This window comes from Tasmannia lanceolata, unplaced genomic scaffold (genome assembly GCF_043159265.1).
Source record: "Tasmannia lanceolata isolate RefF3 unplaced genomic scaffold, GAP_Taslan_0.1 ptg000007l, whole genome shotgun sequence".
NCBI lineage: Eukaryota > Viridiplantae > Streptophyta > Magnoliopsida > Canellales > Winteraceae > Tasmannia > Tasmannia lanceolata.
In genome coordinates this window covers 16,166,027-16,183,652 of record NW_027518684.1, presented here as the reverse complement: position 1 = coordinate 16,183,652, position 17,626 = coordinate 16,166,027, and the positions used below count along the sequence as shown (strand labels likewise).

At 37.4% G+C, this 17,626-nt stretch overlaps 1 protein-coding gene across 2 annotated transcripts; it reads left to right on the top strand.

Moving 5' to 3' along the window:
- The first annotated feature begins 369 nt into the window (after positions 1-369).
- SAC3C (SAC3/GANP/Nin1/mts3/eIF-3 p25 family) lies at positions 370-15,561 on the top strand. Of its 2 annotated transcripts, none has more exons than XM_077385499.1 (8): positions 370-874; positions 7,199-7,299; positions 9,139-9,360; positions 11,832-12,053; positions 12,161-12,246; positions 12,704-12,800; positions 15,014-15,071; positions 15,185-15,322. In XM_077385499.1, exons 1-7 carry the CDS (start codon positions 673-675, stop codon positions 15,053-15,055), a joined length of 972 nt encoding a protein of 323 aa, XP_077241614.1. In that variant the 5' UTR covers positions 370-672; the 3' UTR covers positions 15,056-15,071; positions 15,185-15,322. The 2 variants fall into 2 exon arrangements, with proteins under 2 accessions (XP_077241614.1, XP_077241613.1); XM_077385498.1 differs by having other exon boundaries at positions 373-874; positions 14,979-15,071; positions 15,185-15,561.
- Positions 15,562-17,626: the final 2,065 nt, after the last annotated feature.

The following is a 17,626-nucleotide window of genomic DNA, read 5'->3' as shown; positions in this document are numbered from 1 at the left end:
GATTTTGGGCTCCTTTATGGGCGCCCTTCAGTTAACCATTCTTCTAATAATTTATTTCATCGCATTAAGACACAGGACAAATAATGGACACAAATAATTCAGACAAGAGGAATTATAGAATGAAGGGCGCCCTTGGAAACATCAGCTTCAAGAGCGTGTCCTTATTGGTTGATTTCTGCAAAGTCAACACGGTTTCCACTTTTTAGGACTATCCACTTTTTTCAGTACCACACTTTGTAGGAATTAACCAACATGGGCGTCCTCGAAGCTGATTTTTGCAAGGGCACCCTTCATTTCATTTGAAGGGCGCCCTTGCAAAAATCAGCTTCGAGGACGCCCATATTGATTAATTTCTGCAAAGTGCGGTGCCAAAAAACAGTGGTTGGTCCTAAAAGGTGGAAACCGTGTTGACTTTGCAGAAATCAAAAACTGATTTTTGCAAGGGCGCCCTTCATCCTATCATTTCTCAACAACACAAAAGATAACACTAATTTAAGATTAGCTATTAAGCAATCCACGACAACTCGACAAGTAGGTGGTGCCATTAGCAAACAAAAGGAGTGCGGACATAACGCCTTCTCCTGTTCTCCAACAGCGTAAGCTTATGTAGAAATGGGTTGTTTTCTCACTCAACACCTTCTCAAGATCGAAGAAGAAGAGCAATAATTTGACATGGAGAGGAACAGAGAATTAGGGTTTCGGATGGCGAAGAAATCTCACTCCTCCACGCATTCGAGATCACATCAAACGATTGTTCCTTCCAGATCCAATACAAGTGCAGAATTTTCGATTAAAGAACAGAGAACTGAAGATTGGGAAGGAGATTCTCCCAATTTTCCATCCGTGATCGGAACCTGTCCCGATATGTGCCCAGGTTTGATATTTTCCTCTCTCAATTCGTCTTTCTATGATTCATATCAATCCATCTGTTACCGGATTCCTGTTGGTAGCTGATTACAAAATGCTCGGTTCTAGGGTTTAGAAATAGGATGAGTTATATGAAATGAAATTCAAAACTATGCTTTATTTTACTTTTATTTTGAGAATCGAGTGTACACTTTTTACTTCTTCTGAGAATTATCAATCAATTTGTTAAGATCCTGAGTGGGGCCCGCCTAGGTAAAGGACAAGTTTAAACTATAAAGGGCCTAACCTAACGCGTTCCAACGCGTTCCATCAGCTCATGAGCTTTTGGCGTTTTGGATTTGTTAGGTACTTAATATTTGGTATCATAGCAGCCATCACGTCCTGTGTTTGAGTCATGGAAGGGGTGACTTGTGGAGAGAGGACTACCTGGAGAAGGCTATTTGGTAAAAGCCAGAGTGAAAGCCGCGAAGGGGGCTACCTGTGGAAAAAGGCTACGTAGAAAAAGGGCTAGAATGGAAGTCATCACAGAGTGAGCCGCCGAGGATGGCAAATACGGAAGCATGGTGGAATGTTATAGTCCTCAGTGGGGGCCCACCTAGGTATGAGACTAGGTGGGACCCAGCCTGGTATGAAACAGGTTTAAAGGATTAACCTAACGCGTTCCATCAGCTCTGGAGCTTTTGGCATACTGGTTAGGTACCTTACACAACTGATGGGATTTTTGGGGTTATGCTCTCAGATCTTAAATTTTTAAACAGTGAGTCCACATCAATGAATTTTCTTGTTATTTTATTTGTCTTTTATTTACTAGTGGGACCATTTGTGCGATGCACGGGATTGTGCACATGACACATCCATTTTGTTAAGAAAAAAACTCTAAACCAACCATAATTCCAGGACGTCCTGCCCTGAAGCACGAGAATATTTCCTCATGGGAGTTTCATGTACAATTTTATTCAATCCAAATTTCATAAAGATGAAGGGGTTTTTGTAAGTAAATCCTCATGAACTCTACATAATAACATCCTATTAGCCTTAAAGTTAGACATTTGCATAGATCAAAAGTATATAAAAAGGTAAGGGGATGTAATGGCATAAAATGTTGGTGTAGATTTAAGTTAAGACTTTATGTTTTAAAATTTTACTAACCTTGAAATTTGGAAAGATAAGAGAGATTTAATAAGAGAGAGAAACGATTTTTTGTTATTTTTTAATAAAAGGGGCAAATGCCACGTAGGATTTGCTGAAAGGGGACAGTGTCCACGTCACTCCCTTAGCTTATTTCTATTATATAATAGATTTCTGAACAATTTATTCATGAAAACTTTTTTTTAATGAGTAAAAAAAAAAAAGTTTTCATGAATTCATTGTTCAGAAATCTTCAAAGGAAGGAACACAAAGTCAATACAAAGACCCACAACAAAAAATGAATAAAGGAACAAAAATGAAAAAAAAGAAAAAAATTTACAAGTTTCCTGGATAACTACTCCATAAGTCATAACATAGGAACCTGAAGTTTTCTAATTTATCGGCATTAGGTGTCACGTAACAACCACAGTCCAGTATGTGGAAAATCTTCTAACTGTACTACGGACTGCTTCATATGGAGTGTTATGGAACTTGAAGTTCTCTAATTTATCAGCATTGGGTGTCACGTGACAAACAGAGTCCAGTATTTTGAGAATCTTCTAACTGCAGCAAGAACTACTTTATATGGAAAATCACGTGTAGTTGACGCCATGACCTTGTTTTTGGCTTCAGTACTGAACCTAGATACCACATCTTGCCTTTTACTTTTCCAATATGAAATTTTTCGTTCCATCAATGTACAAACTTTACCTCTTATCAAATAGGCATCCTGCCCTACTAGCATTGTTGAACAGTTGAACCCACTGGCCTTGTATGACTGCAAGGATAAATCTTCATTTCATGGACTAGATCTTATAATTCCTAAGAATTCTATAGTTGGCATCCAAACAAGTCTTTTAGGGTTTTTGCATAAATTGGTTGTATGACATTATTGTGTTAAGTGATATCAGGTGAGTAATGGTGAGGTAAAAGTAGTGCTCTTGCGAATACCCTTTATAACGTGGCATCTTTCAAGAAATCTTGTCAATTGTTAACCTCTGACTTTTCATGCTGAAAAGAAAGTTTTTATTGCAAGATGCACAAGTTCCGATTGCAAGCATCCTGCTTCTTGGAAGGAGTAGTGCATACTTCTTTGATAAATGAGATAAAACTATGGCTATTTTTTTTTTTTTGAATGGTAAAACTATTCTAATGTTATTTTTTTTTTGAGAAATGGCAATGAAATTTTATTCATAAAACTGATTCCAGTAAGGACTGGGACAAGATGTCCCCTTCTAGTGAATACAGATCTCGTTTATACGCTTGTCAAACTGTAAGACGTAGCAATTTGAGAGCCAACCGCTCATCAAATCTCCCCCTCAGCAGTCATCATATGCTGTTTCCGGCCCTACAACAACTATCCGCTCTTCTTTGTTAGTATGTCATAGGTAGTTATTGAATTGCAGGTAGTGGTTGTTAGCTGTGGGCTAGTCTAGGTCAATCAGTCACCTTTTCCGTTGTCTAGGGAGTCTTAGTTAGGTTTTGATTATCTCATCTAGGGCTATTTGAGTCGACATTTCGACATAAACTTTGCTTCTTTCTTTTTTATCTGAAAAGTTGCATGTTTCACATATTTCTACTGAAACATTAAGGAAATCGCGAAATTTCGGGCGAAATATGGTAATTTTCCGAATCCAAGTGGATTTTGTTTCGGAAGCACCTGAAACGAAATGTTTCGGTCGACATTTAAAACCTGTATGAAAGTGGCATTGACTATTTCACAGGATTCGTGTCAGAAATAAAACTCCTCCATTACTTGCACAATATTCTTTTCATATAGTTTTCCCAAACACGTGGAAAATAATGAGTGAAAAACCATCACACCTATGAGCCTTATCTTTTTGGGACTAAAAATAGCCTCTTTGGCCTCCTCCTTTGAGAAGGGGTCGTACAAATTTCTTTTATCCTCTATCAGTAAGCAAGGCATCTCTTAAAGAAGAGGTTATCTTATCATCTCTTGCTCCATCCCTTTTTTAACTTCAAAAGGCTTCTCAAAGGCCCTTATTTTTTAAAAAGCTTTTTGTTGCCTGCAGAGGCTGCAATGCGATGGAAGAATTTCGAGTTGCGATTCCTTGAAGCTGCAAAGCTCTAGATTTTTATTGCATAGTATTCCTCTTGATCATTGATTTTAATGCATTCATGTGTAAGGCTAGAATGGACACTGGGGTTGAGCCTCTTGCTCAATTGATTAAGGCGTTGGCTTTCAACCTCGAGGTCGGAGTTTCTATCCCTGCTTCTATAAAAAAAAGGCTAGAATGGTCAGTCTCCTTTTTTATTAGGCTATTCTCACCTATCAAAATGATCAGTCTCCTTTTTTATATTTGCTTCACTTATCTCCAATTTTTTTTAGCATGAGAAGTTGTGCTGACTACATCCAGCCCTTCAATGATACTTAGTAGTCTAAAATATAGGTTTGACAAAACAGTGTTAACCCATTTTGGTTATTAAAAAAAATCATGGATTGTGGATTATAAAATAGAATCATTAATACTATATATTTATGATATAAATATGACGTTTATATGCATAAAATGTAACACAAAAATCATTTTGGGATATGGGAGGTGGTCATGGACTCATGGTTATAGTATCACCTATCAAAGAATCAATACATATTGTAGTTACGCTTGACTTTAATCCATGGAGAGTAGAGTGCAACTCTTTTAATCTCCTTATAGTCGAATCTCCAAACTTCTGTGTCTGTTTGACCAAGTCATTCTTATTGGCCTTCTTCACTCATTCCACAAGAAATCCTTTTTGCAACCATTTGAGATGGTTAATCTTTGTCCCCATATAAAAAAAACCGAAATGCTCTTGTGCCATCTTAAAGAGAATTATGTATCAGTAGCCTGCAAAGGTGAAGAGTTGACATTCTACTGTGCAATTCTTTGCAACCTCTCCACCATATGGTGCCATAAACACTTGTGACACTTCTAGCATTGTGAAATCCTCAATTATATCTCACTGAACATGGTTTCCTCCATGCCCATTTCTGTAACTAAGCTTTTTCTATGTTCACCTCTCTAATGTAAATTGTCTCATCATACACATGGTTTCAAATTTTGGTTTCAAAATGCGTTTCGGTCCTCACCGAAACCGAAATTTCAAAATTTCAGCCAAAATCTGACGAAATCAAATAAAATAATATTTTATCTCCTACAAAATTTTGGGCGAAATTACCGAAATTTAGGGAATTTCGGCCGAAATTTTGGGATAATATTAAATAATAAATAAATTCGAGATTTTTAGGTGAAATTCCTTAAATTTTGGACGAAATTTCTACCGAAATTGAGGTAACATTTCAGGTATACCCGATTTTGATTTCGGTCTCCACCGAAACCCGAAATTTCGGATTTCGGTCGAAATTTAAAACTATGATCATACCTAAAAGCAAGGTTTAAAATTTCGGTTTCGGTAACCGTTTCGGACCCGAAATTTTGTAACACTTTTTTTTAAAAAAAAAATGTCATAAAACCGAAATTTCGGTCCGAAATTTGGTAAATGGAGAAAAATTGAATTTCGGAAAATTTCGGTTTCGGTCCCTACCGGTATCCGAAATTTCGGTCCTAAATTTCGGATTTCGGTCGAAATTTTAAACCATGCCTAAAAGTAGATCATAGAAATAATTGATGCCTCAACTAGTGACCAAAATAGAGGTGAGTAGCATATCGTCAACAAATTAAGAATGTCTGTCTTGAAGCTCTGATTCATCGAAACACTCATCTATGTTCTCTTCCTAGTCTTCCTTGCAATGAGTTTGCTTATCAATTTATGACAATTGAGAATAATAAGGGGCAGAAGGATCATCCCTACTAAAACCTCCAGTGCTTTAGAAAAATCCATTGGGGGATCCCTTCACCAATATACAGAGAACCATATCTATAGAAATTCGCTTGTCCATCTTCCATTTATCTTCAAAACCTATCCTACTTAGCATATAGTTTAGAGAAGTCCCAATCAATGCCATCAGACTTTCTCCATTTCCAATCAGTGTGCTTCGGAAAAATCCATTGGGAGATCCCTTCCCCAATATGCATAGAACCATATCTATAGGTAAATTCCATTGTCCATCTAATCAATGCCATCAGACTTTCTCCATTTCCATTCAGTGTGCTCTGGAAAAATCCTTTCGAAGATCCCTTCACCAACATATAGAACCATATCTATAGGTAAATTTCTTTGTCCATCTTCCATTTATCTTCAAAACCTATCCAACTTAGCATATAGTCTAGAGAAGTCCCAAACAGTGCCATCAGACTTTCTCCATTTCCAATCAGTGTGCTTTGGAAAAATCCATTAGGAGATCCCTTCACCAACATATAGAACCATATCTATAGGTAAATTCCCTTGTCCATCTTCCATTTATCTTCGAAACCTATCCTACTTAGCATATAGTTGAGAGAAGTCCGAAACAATGTCTTCAGACTTTCTCCATTCCCAATCAATGTAATCAGACTTTCTCCATGTCTATCTTAAACATGATATTTGGGGTTTCATCCTCTTGCTTGACGTCTACTCGCTCATAGCTCAATCAAAGCACTATCCTCGATGTATCTCCCATCACAGGAGCACCTTGTAAATGTGGAAATAAACTTGCCTAAACTTTTCTTAGCCTACATGATAAAATTTTCACTAAATTTTTATACAACCCTGCCAAGTTGATTGATATAAAGTCTTGGAGTGCTTTGCCCCCTCTTTCCTCATGAGTGATATGAAGGTGATAGTTACGTACCTACTTAAATGGGATTTCTTGTGGAACTCTTTGAATACCACTTTAAAGTCGCCTCTAATAATATCCTGATAGTATTGGAAGATTACCAAATAAATGTCGTTAGATCCTAGGGCTCAATTGCCTTCAATTTCAAATGCAGCCTTCCTAATCCCCTCCTCGTACCACCACTTTAGAACTATAGCCACATCCACATCCAGCTATGGAAGTGCAAGCCATCAAATCTAGGCCTTCCCCACTAGCGGGCTTTGTATAAACTTGTATGTAATTATATGAAGTTTCCAATTTTTCGACAATGTTTTGTTCTCGTGATTTTCCCAAGTGGTTTTATAGATATGAAATTCCTTGTAGTGGAAATACCATGTCTTAGTTGCAATAATTTAATGACAGGTTAACGTGGAATACATAATAGTTTGGATGATTCTTGTTTGTATATGCTTAAATATAGTACTCATCTCGTATGTGTTTAAATAGCAAAGGAAAGGGCCCAACGTGAGCGACTCGGTGATTTATCTGTTTTTGAAAGGTTAAATGGAAATCCTAGAAGAACGTCACCAAGCCTTGCAGTGAGAAAGGTAATATTGTATATATGACTTTATTCTCCTTTCATACCTTTTTTTCTTACGGAGTTTGCTTTCATCATTATGACTTCCTAGATGTCTGAAACATCTTTTTTATAAGACTAATTTCTGAAAGAGATCCATTTATCATGTCTGTTGTTTCTAATTACTCAGACAACAGTTCTTTTTACAAATAAATGTGTGCATATATGTATGTATGTATGTATGGGGAAACTGTTTCTGAGCTCGGGCTCAGTCTGCGAGGCCTATGATCTTAATTGGCGAAACCTCCACTTTGAGAACCATGTGAATGGAGAGTGGGCACAAGGGAAGGAGGTCCAGTGTGGGAACACCATTACGTAAGATATTGCACCGAGTACACTCCCCTGGGCCGAAAAAATCACGCTCATTGGCTAAAGTAAATCTAGGGAATGGTTCGATTCAGAGGATATTTTCCAATCCTGCAACTATTCCTCCTGTATGTCCTCGGAGATCCCTCAGACGACATCCCCTGGCTAATTATGATGATGCACTGGGAGAGGAACTGAGAGCAATGAAGCTATCCATGTTCATATAATTATCAATCAAATAAAAAGTTATTCACTCCCATAGTTGTGCCAAAGCCGATTCAATCATGCGACTTTGTCCCACCAGTCGAAAAGGAAGGAATATTTTGAGGCGGAGAAGGAAGAGGCAGGATTTTTGGATCGCCTAATTCAATAGCTGCAAAATAGGTGGAGTTCACCCTTTGAAGCATAGTTAAGGTAAGCAAAAGGGTGTGTGTGTGTGTGGGGGGGGGGGGGGGGGGGGGGGGGGGGTCTCCATACCAACATTGAAGGCTTCACAACTATCCAGAGGAGCCCTATTTGTATAACAATTGACCATGGGTCGATCGAGAAAAGCCAGCCATAACCACGAAGGCAGAGGGAAGACTTATGAGGGGACCACATGACTAGAAGGTGGCACAACCATCTCTTTGATTTAGGTCTTAAAGGGGCATCACACACCCTATAGCCTGAGCCTCGCAGTCGTTGAGTTAGATATAAGTCAATGACCGATTGGTCACTGAGATTAGCTAAAACTGGTGCGAAAACAACACACTTTGTCATGGCTCTTAACATAGGGAAAGAGACTAGACTATGGTTAAAGTCAAGACTTTCAACTAAGAATTGCTTAGCAAACTCCATAGCTCCGTCAATCTAATAGTCTGGTCATCTCTTCTCCCTCTTCACCAAGAAGGAGGACTAGGAACATAGCAACTCATTTACAACATTTGTAATTTTGACCAACAATAGTATCTATCCAGTATCTGATACAAGAATTAGCATTTTATCGTTGCGGGCATAGTACATCTGGCCTATACAGGCAGCTGCTATAATAGACAGGAAGACATCTCCTACCGTTAGTCAATCTTTTTCATTTGTTATTTGAAGCGGACGTCCAAAACATAAACAGCGAAGGGGTCCTGCCAGTCTCTTCATTTGGGTTCCACCTGATACATTATAATCTAATCATTATTGTGATTTTGGTATCTTGCTTTGAAGTCGTGTGACTACCTAATGTTCCGAGGTTGATATTATATGCCACATACTTTTGAGATATCTGGAGTTTTGAGCCCTGCATGTCTATTAGTTGATTATTGATAAGACTCCAATGGATTTCATCATATATGGTCCTTATGTTGTGCATACTTTCACTTGGTTTTTGAATTGCTTGGACTTTTAATCTGATGTTGACGTGAGGTGAAAAACCTTATGTAATTTGCTTCTATCGCCATTTTTAGTTTTGTATGTTAATGTATCAAATCTTTATAATTGCTGCAGAAGATGGTTCATCATTCATCCATGTTATTAGTTTTGCAGAACCATCTCGGCGATGCATATGCAGGCATCAGACATACGCCCTCTGGAAGTGTTGCAGGACACATTGACGTACCTGTTTAACTTATTGGATTCTTCGAAATATCCATTTGAAGTAGTGCACGACTTTGTCTTTGATAGGACAAGGGCTATCCGGCAAGATCTTAGCATGCAGAACATCATTAATGATCAAGCAATTCACATGTATGAGGAAATGGTACAACTTCCTTGCAATTTTTGATGTATCCCCTAGTTGTGAATATTCTTGTGAATCTAGGAACATGTGAACCTATGTCACAAATATCTCCGATATTTTCAAAATATGGTGTTTTCATCATGACATTTTGATAAAACGACAAAATCCCGAAAAAATCCCGAGATTTTAAAAAGGGCGATGATATTTTCACCCCCTGACATGCGCCCCCCTTATAACGTGACTTGACGTCAAAGCGTTAAAGTTGCCCACTGTTCATTTTTATCATAAAATATCGCGATAATATCATGATATTATCCTGATATTTTTACGATATCTTTTTTTATATTTTTTTTGTAAATTTTATATATTTATATATTTTTAATATTTTTTTTATATTTTTCGTAAATTTTATATATTTATATATTTTTTAAATAATTTTATTATTATTATTATTTCCCCGATATAACCCTGAAAAAAAAAAGTACTGATATTTTCCCTTGCTGAGAAATTTCCGAGAATGATATTTGTGACATTAAAGTATCTATTCTTCCCCATTGGAGAAATATTGATCAATATAACATCGTATTCAATTTGAATTTTTACATATCTTGTTATGTACGTTTTTATCTCTATCATCATGGTACAAAGCCTTTCTCTACAACATACTCTAGACGCATATGATATGCGTCTCTGCATATGTTTAATATGTCATCCGTGTTAGTGGTCCACTATGTGATCCATGGTCCAGATCTGCTAGTTATATTCGTAAACATATGGAAAATGATATGATTGAAACACTTACCATTACACTCTGCATATGAATGGCATGATGCCACATGTTCTGGACCACTGGTGCCCCTGTTTTATTATTTAGTTTTTATCTTAATTTTTTTTTAAAGTTTTGATTGGCCCTAGCTACGGACAACAAGCGCTCTTTCCCAATTATTGGGTAGCCAACAAAAGGAATACAATATATTGTTTTGTCGCCCCATGCACCATAGGATTTGAAAGGATGCAACCGGTTTAGTCACCGGGGTGGGGTGTGGGGGTCCAACCAACAACTATTTTGGTATTACTGTTCACTACTGGTTAGGATGTAAGAGTTGATTTGGTGACCCCACAATTTCTATCCAGTACATACCAAAAAAAAAAAAGTTAAACATAAGCTTTTTCAAGGTGAAAAACAATGCAAGTGAAATGTTCAATCAATATGATTGCTCCAATGAATTTCCTTTATTTTTAGAACGTGTGCTCAAACAAAGAAATCCATAAGCTTTTATGAAATCAGTTGTACCAGTGGCCATATTTTGTGTATTTTGCAATGTATGTCATCTGGCTTAAGCTCTGACAGAGACCGTGGCAACAACAGTGATGATATTTGTTAACTACCACAAGGTATTATATGAATCAATGTTTTAGATAGGCTGAGGCAGCTAGGCATTATAAAGTACATTTGTGATGGAAAAAAGTAGAGATGAAGCATGGATATGGTGAAAAGTGAAAACACTCTCCTGATTACTATTTGATTCCTCAAATTTTCTTTTAACTTATAACTCACGAAATTACAACTCTTCAATATATGCTACATTTCATCTGCATTCTTTTTTCTTTCATTTTATAGGACATGTGCAAAGATTGAATCTTGAACTGAATGTTACATGTTTAAGGTCATCACCGAACCACCATTGTGCATTGGGCTGTTGCTCTTCCCGATTTTCGGAGCATTTCGTAATTCTCTATCCGGAAATCTTGGGATGAGATCCGGTTGGGTAGGATCGTGGTGGATAAACCTTCTCCTAGGTGATCTCCTTCTCCCCCCTTGGGCTATTTAAGTCAAACTTCGATGGTTTGAGTCTGGGGAACCCGGTTCTGGTAGGTAGTTTGGGCCTTCTCCACAGTGATGAGAGTCTCAGTGAGCCTTCTCTGACCCATTTGGTGAGATTGATGCTAATGAGGCAGAGGTTCAGGCTTTGCTGTGTTTAATTTGGCTCGTTGATCACTCCATCCTTGATTCTTTTATCGTGGAAGGGGATTCGCTGGATGAATTCGGGGACTAGCTACACATGGAAGTTTTCTCTGATGCTATTGAGGAAATTTTGGAAGTGTTGAGGGGCACTGGGTGTCGTTTCAGCATGTTTGGTATTCGCTAGTACTGAAAATGATCTTTTGGCTCATTCGGGGGTGGTTATACTTGTGTTTGAGACATTTGATCACCTCCTTCCTTGATGTAGTTTTTCTTTCTTTCTTTTTGTTTGCATATGAGTCATTGGGTTTGGCACTCTTTTTAATAAAGCATTTCCAGTAAAAAAGGTCATCACCGAACAAGTAGCGCAAAGACTTGTCTTTCAATTCAATTCATTCATTTGTTCATGCATTTTTTGATTGTATGCTCCAACATACAGATATCTTGTATTTGCGCATATTGGAGCAAATTAGTTAAAACATCTACACTCTTTTATCTTATAACATAACTGATATAATTCACCATGCAGGTTAAGTTCCATATTATTTCCCTCCACAAGCTTCCCAGGTTTAGCAGCAATCCAAGTATTTCTTCCCTGCATTTCCTCAACATGGAGCAGCTCATGAAATCCCTTGTGTCACTTTATAATTTGTATGATATCAATCGGATGTCCAACTCTATTAACAAGAATGAAGCTGAGTTCTATTCGTTTTATGTGCTTCTACATCTTGGTTCTAACAGCCAATCAATGGTCAATCTCTGGCTTCATTCTCGCTTGATCACAGTGCTCCTTGTTTATTCTTGTTCACTGAAATTGGTAGGTAACACTATGACTTTGACTGTATCATTTATCTACAGGGCGAGTCTCTTTCTTTGTGGTTTCGCCGGCTGGCCTCTACCATTGTTAAGTCAAAGGAGATGTGCTTTGCGCGGGCTGTTTTAAGGTAAGCTCAGGATGTTTTAAATTTCGGTTTCGGACGAAACCAAAATTTCTGCCAAAGTAACTGAAATTTCGAAAAATAGTAAATTTGTGAAAAAAAATCATTTTCCCAAAAATTCGTCTGAAATTTCCGAAACATAAAAAATTTTGGCCAAAATTTCAGAAATTTCGGCTGAAATTTGGGACATTTCCGAAATTTCAGGTTCTTGTGGTTTCAGTTTCTGTCCCAACTGGTATTTCGGCCAAAATTTAAAACCTTGCTCCTAAGTAGTGATCGATGATATTGTTTTTACTTCTGCATACTTCCTCTTTCCTTCTTTTTTTTTACTTTTTTTTTTGGTTTTTGTTTGTTTAGGATGGAAAGTTAAAAATGAGTCAGCTTTGTTCTTTTTTACGTCATCTGCTAGCAAACTACACAATCAGAAATAGTATTCATTCTAAAAGTTTCTTTTCCTTAACAGGTTCTTTCGAATGGGAAACTATAAGTCTTTCTTCAGTACTGTAGCAGCCGAAGCATCCAATCTACAGTTCTTTCTTATAGAGCCGTTTATCAATGAGGTTTTCTTTTGTATATCCATATTAATAATTTGTTCATTCAGAGAAGCATCTTGCTCTATGCTTTCTTTTATTCTTGCATGTTTATTTTATGCTCTGTTTTTCTGTTCTAGGCCTGGAATATGCAAAACATGCATGTTGTTAATCACACTGCCTGGTGAAGTGTTTTGTCGTGCCTATATTTAGTTAGACGTGTGTACTTGGGTGTCACTTAAAGGTTGTCCATCTGAATGTGTACATTGTCTTTTTGTTGTTTATTTTTTGTTTTACTTTTGAAGGGCTTGTAACTTCAGATGCGTAGGGTATGGAAGGAGTTCATATTGATTAATTTTTTTCTCCATTTCCTTTTATGTAATTTTTCAAAATTTTGATTTCCGTATCTCCCATGTCTGGGTCTTCAGTATGGTCACTGCAGAAACATTTATGGGTCTTCACATTTGATATCCACTGACAATGAATGAATGTGGTTAGGTGACTCCGCAAGGTTGCCACAAAAACAACAATCACATTGTTCACATATATTTCGCTTCACAGGTCGATTGGTTGTGAGGATCTTGCCATGCATCACACACCGACAGTAGTTCTTGGGGATGCCCTAGATTTCCAAATGTTAGGAAAGTCCGACTAGGATGGGTTAGCTACTAATGAATAGTAGGAATTAACGGAAAAGACCCCACTATATGGTCAGGGATCCAAATCAGCTCATTAGGATAGTGATGAGAAATAATGACCTCTTAACTTACATGTTAGCTTGAGAAACTCATCAGATATCCTCACGGAAGCATTGGGGAGAATGGCAGGGGTAAAAGTATGGTTAGGTCTTGAACAGTCCACATAATCAGTTATGAATGCCCTAAATATGACAGCTTTTGCAAAAATATTTTGCAAAGAGGTTAGGATATACCTATGCAAGAGTGGTGTGCAAAAAGGTTAGGGCATGCCTATGCAATAGTGATACTACCACACTATTTATCAAGTCAAAAGAATGCCTCCAATCATTTTGCCGCACATATAGCCAGACTATGCATAAAGGTTTTGAATTTCGTACTACGCGACTTCCATGAAGAGGAACTCGAAGTCCCCTATTTCACCAAGCTTGAGACGACATCCCTCCGTTTGGTATTTAGAATATATTGCTTTAGTCCATAGTTCATTCTTATTAGAGAATAATCTCCACCACCATTTAGCAAAGAGAGCCTCATTTCCAACCCCACCGGCGGACTTTGCTTGCATTCCTACTTCCAGTTTATGCATCAATCCAATGGAAATTGTGGTGGATTTTCTCAACCCTCACCACACCATAAGCCGGGATCCATATTTTTTAATTATTTTTATTATTTATTATTTTTCCCAGTTCAAACAAAGAAAAAACATAAGCTGGGATCCAAAACATGGACAAGAAGTAGGTTGGAATATTCGAGAGTGTTGCCTTCAGAAGAGTGTGATCCAGCCAGGAAGGGATGCGTAGCTCCTTTCCCGCCTTCAAGTTAGACTCACTTTTTTCCACCTCCTAATCCCAGTCCCGAGGGATCAATTTACAACCCTCAAGAGGAAGACCAAGATGGAAACCATCCTACTAATGTAGATAACATAAAAGCATTATACCAAAAATATAATTTAAGTCCAAACTAAACTATCTTAAATCTTAACCAAAAAGAAAATGAAGTGCCCGACACCAGATGCTTTCTAACTAACAACTTTCATCTTAAAATTGTATGTTTTCTTGCGAGTTCTGTGTGGCATTCTTTTCTCTTTATTCGTAGGTGATACTTATAACCCTCACCAATCCTCTATATTGTATCTTAAAGTAGACAGATGGTGCTGTCTTCTCCATTGTATTTCGTCTTACTAATTAGGATACATAGGAGAATAGTTTTTTTTTTTAATCTTCCCCATTGTTTTGAGGATGTATTCTCTTTAGTGCCCCCAATCAGCCTTGGACATTTATTCCATTCATTAATCTTCTGCCATTTATATGCATCTTGTGCTTGTCGAAAAGAGAATTAATTACTTACAGGCCGACATTATGAAAATACACAACTCTTAAACCTGGCCATCTCATTTTCTCGTTAGCTGTCCTTTTTTTTGTGCTGGTTATTTTCTTGATCTATCTCTATTTTGTGTCAAAAATAATAAATAAATAAATATTGATTTTTGTATCCTTTATGAAATCTTTAAAAGGTCCGTGCATTAGCAATCTCTTCTATCAATTACAGTGGCTACAAGCTTCAACCATACCCATTAGCGCACCTCTCTGAGCTGTTAATGATGAAGGTATGATTTTGATAAACAATTTCACACTCCCTGAAAAGCATTATCATCATATGTACATGAGAACACAATCAAGCATGAGTATTGGATTTAAAATTTGCATCTGGACCTTTTAGGAGTCGGAAGCAGAGTCCTTCTGCAATGCGTGTGGACTTGAAACCATCACAGATGAAGCTGGACGCAATTTCTTAACCACTAAGCAAACAGGTTTCCAGCTACCCAAGGGAGGATTTCAAAAGTACAGTTTCTCAGGTAGGTTACGGAGTTCATATGAAAGTTACCATTCAATCTAGTGTTGGCTGATAATTTGTGGTTCATAAGAAAGTTACCATTCAATCTACTGTTGGCTGATAATTTGTGTATGTATTTAAGAAAGTTACTATTCAATCTATTGTTGGCTGATGATTGTATATATATTTAAGGAAGTTACTATTCAATCTAATGTTGGCTGATAACTTGTGTATATATTTAAAGAAGTTACTATTTAATCTTAGTGTTGGATGTTAAGTTGTGTATATATTTAAGGAAGTTACTATTCAATCTAGTGTTGGCTGATGGCTTATGTTGGAAAAAAAAAATTAAATTGAGGATACTGTTGTTGATAGAAAACAGAAACTTGTTGCTTCAAGGCGTGATATCACTTTCCTTAAGACAAGATTCGCCCCCACTAATAGTGTGCAAAGGGGATCCGCGAATTTCCTCCAAGATACAATGAAGCCTAGTAGGGAAGCCCTACCAATGTTTGATGACGCGTAGCACTAGCGGAATCAAACCCGAAATGCTCTTCCGAAATTTCAAGCCTTAGAGAAATTTCTAGATAATGTTTCTGCAGAAAAACAGTATCTAGAACAGTAAACAAAAGAAAAATAGTATGTAGAAATACTTGGGGATTTTGTAGGAGTGTAGAAGAGAGTGTAAAGTCTGTCAGAATTGCCAATTCGTTTTCATATCTGAAATGACCGAATTTTGCACATTTTGTAGACCACCTGGTGTCTTTTCAGTGTGAAAAACACATCTACAGGGCACCTTTCCAGAATGCTTGAAATCTGACCGTTAGATCGCACTCATTGATATTGAATGGTCCTGATCGATCCTAGAGGTGACTGTTGGTTTGAGTAAAACCTCTCTCCAACCCAGTCATCATTAGATCAACCATCTATGGTGTGGATCGCACCCCCTTGGCACTTGACCGTTGGGGGGAGGGACACAACCCATTTGATCACACTCTTTGACTGTTGGAGTTATGGGCCCAGCGACATTGCATACGTGCGAAGTGCAAAGTGCGCCTAAAAAAGCGTCACTATGCGCCCTATAGCCCATTGCCCACGTCGCACGCGAACAGTGCGTTGCACCGTCCCGCGGGTCCAATCATGGGTTCAACCCAATGTGCAATCAAACAAGTAATAGAAAAGTGTAGTGCTTTATAAGCCCTTCTCTTTTTTTTCTTTCATCCGGTACGGGACTATCTTTTCAACTACACTTCTACATCCTTTTGAAAAAGCAAATCTTTCTAAGAAAACATTTTCTTTTTCCCAAACGCTTTTGATAAAACATTTTCCAAAACACTAAAACATGCAAAATACATGATTTTGAAAATCCAAAATCACTAACAGCTTGTGTATATATTTATTAGCTGTTGCATGATATGTTAATAGTTTTCATTTGAAAAACACTGTTTGATATTTTTTTTGTGACATGCATTATGTTCTCATTGTAGGTATATGGTACTAACATGAAAGTATGGTGGTGTGTCATGTGTGTGCGCGCATGTGAGTTTGCATAAGGAGCTCAACTATGCAAACTCCCCAAAAATACGGTACGACCAACACCATGGGATGATCCAACTATGCAAACTCCCCAAAAATACGCTATGGGATGATCCAAACCGTCCATTTGGATTGCCACAAGTCACAACTTAATTAAGTGATAAGAGTTAAGCTCCCTATGCAAACTCTTAGATTCCCTTTTTCCTTCTAGAATTTAATGCTTTTTCATTGTTTGATTACAATATTGAAAAAAAGAAACTTAGGAAAAACAACTTGAACCACCACAATTCAAATATTATTTGTAGGGTTTTTTCAATTTAAGAGATTGTTGCGAAAATCAGCCCTTCAGCTTTTTGTGAAGGGCTGATATGAATCCCTCCAACAAGCATGGTTTTTAAATCTTAGCCTTTGACAACAACAAAAATTGGAAGACTTGCAATTCTAGAAAAAAACTTTGTGCTATCCAACCATGGTTTTTTTTTACCCTTAGAAAATGATTTTTGCAAGGTTTGCTAACTCTAGGTAAAAAAATTTAGGTAAATCTTTCTCAGGTTTTTGGCTAGAAAAGTTTTACTTAAAAACAATAAACCTACTAAAACTAAGGGGCATTTTAATTGTGGGATAATCAAACCTTGAATATGACCTAGTCCCTGACTGCCTATTTTCATGGATAAGCTAAGCTTGTCTGCAATGTTTTGCAGTTGGCACACTTCACCTGCATACTCAAAAGGGAGATAAATTCAAACAATTCTAGAAACAATACTTTAAAAAGGCTTGAACAAAAGGTGACCA